We start from the raw sequence: 4,364 nt of genomic DNA on the forward strand, positions 1-4,364 counted from the left end.
AGACCTATGAGAAAGGTCAACCCATTGTGGGATCAAGAATCCGTAAGATCGTTTGAATCGAAATAGGAACACGGTGCCATCATGGAGTCGATCCTGACCACTGAAGGTTTGCGGGGACTCCGGTGCGTGCATTTTAGGGTCGTAGACCTGTGGGCTGTGCGCCTCGCCCCACGGCATCCACGCACTTTGCTGGGCCCTGGGGAAAAGCCGCTTATTTCCACTTTCTGTCTCATTTCCATGTTCCCAGCAGGACATTTAACGAGCCACGTGGTGACGGGGACGGGCCTGGCTTCCCCTGTTTGATGCCGTGTCCACCCCCTTCCCAGCTGCCGCTCGTGACTGACACCACTTTATTCCCATGGGTCCCTCTCACTGCTCCCCAGAATCCGGTACAGGAGCCGAGCTTTTCGTCCCTCCTTTTTGGCACATGAACAGGGCAATGGCCTAGGAGTACGGCTAACTCGCAGATGGGAAGAACTGAGAGTCAGAGAAATGAGGGGCGACGTCCTCACTCCCTGACTCTGGGAGGGACGCTTGAGGGACAAAGCCAACTTTGTAGTCACTTTTGCCATTTAGAGATTAACGCTGAAAAACAGCCATTAGTGCAGTTTTCTTGAGAGTCAGGTCGGATATTTATGTTATTTGAGGTCATTTTCCCTCTATTGTGTGACGTCCTTAATACAGAATCCTGTGAGAATACGGTCTAAGGATAATGTCCCATGAGCCACCCTGACCTGATTTCTGCCTTGTTTCGGGAACTTTCAGGCCAACCTGCAATTTTAAACTCCTCATATGCTTTTTCCCCCAGTAATCTGGCGTCTGCCAAAAGTCACTGTCATTTCGGATAACTGCTTTTCTTTCTACAAAGAAGCTATTATGTCCCTAACGCAGCTCTCGCAGGGTCCCACTGCAGCCAGCGATCGACATGCTAGATTTCAGCAACGCAAGTCCCCCCGAGAAGAAGAATTTACCTTGGAGTCCAGCTGCTGCATGTATGACCAAAGGTATTCTATGTTGGCTCCGAACGGGTGGACGTGGAGAAACGTGGAGATGATGCCTGAATTCGAAACACAAACATGGGATATTACCGAGAGGCAAATAAGAGTCTCATCTATGGGCTGACGTCTCATAATGCCATCGAGCCCTAAGTTATAGTCTTGCCATTGGAACCATGCTCAACAAGCACTCACGAACAGCCCGTGGTGAAGACGCCAGAGTAACGCAGTCAACAGCACACTCCGTCTCGTGGAACGACGGTAGTTAGAAAAGCTAGAGTTTGACACGACATATAGGTGAACGAAGGTATTGCTAACCAAAAGCTCCTGGAAGCATTTCGGCTACCAATTTTATGCTCGATTTACCAATACCAAGTTGTCGTTATTAGAAGGATAAAATTATCCTTTTTCTTTTTTCTTTCTTTCTTTTATCCTTTTTTTTTTTTTTTTTCCCCTCGGTGGACTTTGTAGAATGAAAATGACTCCTACAGCCGTGTCAGGCATCACACGGCCTTGAACTTCCCTGATAATTATAGTTGCTAGCTATGAAAAGTATTGAATCCATATTTCCCCTAAGTGCCACTGAAGGAAGCATAAATCCTTCCCGAAACCTCTGCTCTTTCCCCCGGCGGTGGCTGTTGTTCAAAGGGACCTGCCTTGCTCTCCCCTCTCTGCCGTGATGTATGAGATCATTTTAAAAGGACCAGGAATGGATGAATTGGCTGGAGTCTGATGGTAAGTCGGAAGGCTTTCTTATCGTGAAAATCAGCTGTCGACATTGGACTGACAAAGGAGAAGCTGGGTGTTGGTGTCAGGGTTGAAGTAGAAGTGTCCGCTTCCTACCCTCCCTGCTCTCACACCCGAAATCAAAACAGTGACGACGAGGACACTGGCTCCGCAGAGTGTACGCTGCTGTTTGTCAACAAACTGCTCGGACTGACATTCTTTGGGTTCTCCTCTAAGCGGGCTTCGAGATGACATAAACCCGAGGCTAGCCCTTATGTTCTTCATTCGGAAGCTCTGATCCCTGAAGCAGAGGGAGGGCCCATCCTGTACAAAATGCAGCCGGGGTGAGCAGCAGACAAGAGCACGTCCTTGTGCCAGGTCATCCTATGATTGCAGGTGACCTTGGATTGATCTGGGAAAGGCTCTCATGGTCCCCTGATCTCCCTGTGTGATGCTCAGGATGCTCTGAAGTGCGTGCCAGTTTTTAAAGAAACGTTCCCAGTTTATCCTTAGGTCGAGGCCAGAGAACCAAAGCGTCTAGAAAACCACTCTCAAAGACCTGTCCTCAGAACATGGCTTTAGGTGGGTGTTTTTTGTTTGTTTACAGCGCAATGAGAAAGATAGAAACAATTCATTATATTGCTCCAATAAAGCTCAAGCCTGATGTGTTTTTCCTGAGATACAAAGCACTACCATTTTATTCTGAGACTGTTCTTCCTTTTTTGATAGAATGTCCTTCTTTTATGGAATAATAGTGATGATAAAAGGTAATAATGGTACTTTTAATGTCTTTAGGTGTCAGTCAGTCATTTTTACTGTACTTAAGTGGTATTGTTTTGTTCTCCTTCAACCGCTTTGTTTGTTAATTTATATTTTAATTTGATGGACCTGGCGACTACCTCCCTGTGTCTGAAATTCTCAAATCCGGTGAGGTCGCATTGTTACTAACAACAGTTCAAATATGGAAGCTCATGAATGATTTACTAAAAACCAAAAAAGTTAGAAGAGAAGGATTTTAAGAAAAATAACACTTTCGTTTTTCACTTATTGAGTGGGAGGGGAATGGAATCCTTAGGGAAATTGCCTCTGTTTCAGCGTGGCGAGTGGGGCTCTCCCTGCTGTCCCAGGCTGAGGACAAGTGGCACCATGTCCACCACTTTCCAGAGAGAGCCTCCAACAAATGGTAGGCAGCCCCCCAGCCCCATAAAGAGGAGGACAGGGGAGGGAGGAGAAGTCAACCCTGGCTTTGGGACAAGGCGAGGGAGGTTCTGGTAGGTGCAATTTTCCTCCTTGCATACAGTGCTCTTCCGGGAGGGGAAGGGTACCCCGAGAGACTGGCTCCCAGAGTCAGGGGGAAGGCCCCTGAAAGGTGCATAAAGGCGTTTCGAGCTTTTCACATCAAAATCATCAAGTTTACTCTCATTTTCAGACCTAAGACCAAAGAAGCAGGCTTTAAATTAGCCACATAGTTCTCATTGTTTACGGCTTCATTTCACCCTTGTTTAAACATTTCCTTAGCAGTGATTAGGTGCCAAGGTGCGAGGAATAGACCCCTGCATAAGGCAGACAGCGGCCTGCTCTTGGGTAACTTATATACTAGGTAAGCAAAACCAACGATAAACGTGAAGATTAAAATGAACGGAAATATTTTCGGGTAGTAGTAAGCACGGTGAAGAAAACGAAACGGGGAGTAGGGTAAATGGGGTGCAACCTCAGGCTCGGGGAAGTGCTGCTTTACGTTGGGAGGCCGAGTGAAAATAAATTTTCTTGAGTGTCTTGAGATCCCAAGGGAAGGTTACTCCGGGTGCAGGCAGTAACGGGTCGTGCAAAGGACCTGAGGTAGAGCTAAGCTGGCAGGGACGGACATGGCTGGAGAGTGGTACCGTGTGCCTTTAGAGGCAGGAGCGGAGCCGGATCACTTAGGGCCTTGTATGGCAGAGTAAAGGGTCTGGATTAAGTTCTACACACAGTGGGACACCAGCAGAGGTGCTATGATCTGAATTATGTTTTAAAAATTTCATTCAAGCTGCTCTGTGGTGGAAAGACCAAAGGGAAACTGGACGACCAACTGGAAGTGTCTGCACAAGACCCGAAGTGGCACGTCGCGATCTGGACCAGCCAGTAGCGGACACTGAAGGCAGAGGCTCTGGACTGGCCCTGAGCGGTGTAAGTTCAGGACGAATCCAGGATGAGTGCTCAGTATTTGGCCCGAGTAATAACTGGGAGGTACCACCCGGGGAGGAGCGCATCAGGGCAGAGATAAGGATGGGATCAAGAGCTCTGTTTTTGCCTCGTTAAATTTAAGATCTCCGTCAGTATCTAAGTGGAGATACCAAACGGTAGTCGGAGATGATACAAGTTTGTGAATCAATGGCGACAAAAAGGAACTAGAGGCCAGAGCACTGATGGAGATTCCCTAGGTACGAAAGAGGCCTCAACACCGAATCCAGAAGGAGCCCCAAACGTGGAGTTTAAGCTGAAGAACACTCATCAAAGGAATCTTAGGGGGAGCGATCAAGAAGAAAGGCTGGTGTTATGACAGCCGAGAGAAGAAAGTATTTCCAGAAGATGTGAGTAGCCGACGGTGTGAAGGGCAGCTGACAGGTGGACGGAGCTGAGAGCTGGCCATGTGAGTCCGGTCAC

General features: G+C 47.9%; 1 protein-coding gene across 4 annotated transcripts in view; it reads right to left on the reverse strand.

Annotated features, from left to right (window-relative positions):
• Window positions 1-4,364, reverse strand: part of ENOX1 (ecto-NOX disulfide-thiol exchanger 1) — a 402,429-nt gene that overhangs the window by 8,935 nt on the left and 389,130 nt on the right. For all 4 annotated transcript variants that reach the window (XM_023536375.1, XM_023536373.1, XM_023536376.1 and 1 more), the window contains one exon: window positions 972-1,057. In XM_023536375.1, the coding sequence (XP_023392143.1) occupies window positions 972-1,057 (86 nt within the window). The remainder of the gene's footprint in view (window positions 1-971; window positions 1,058-4,364) is intronic.

The sequence above is a fragment of the Pteropus vampyrus genome, unplaced genomic scaffold (genome assembly GCF_000151845.1).
Source record: "Pteropus vampyrus isolate Shadow unplaced genomic scaffold, Pvam_2.0 Scaffold154, whole genome shotgun sequence".
NCBI lineage: Eukaryota > Metazoa > Chordata > Mammalia > Chiroptera > Pteropodidae > Pteropus > Pteropus vampyrus.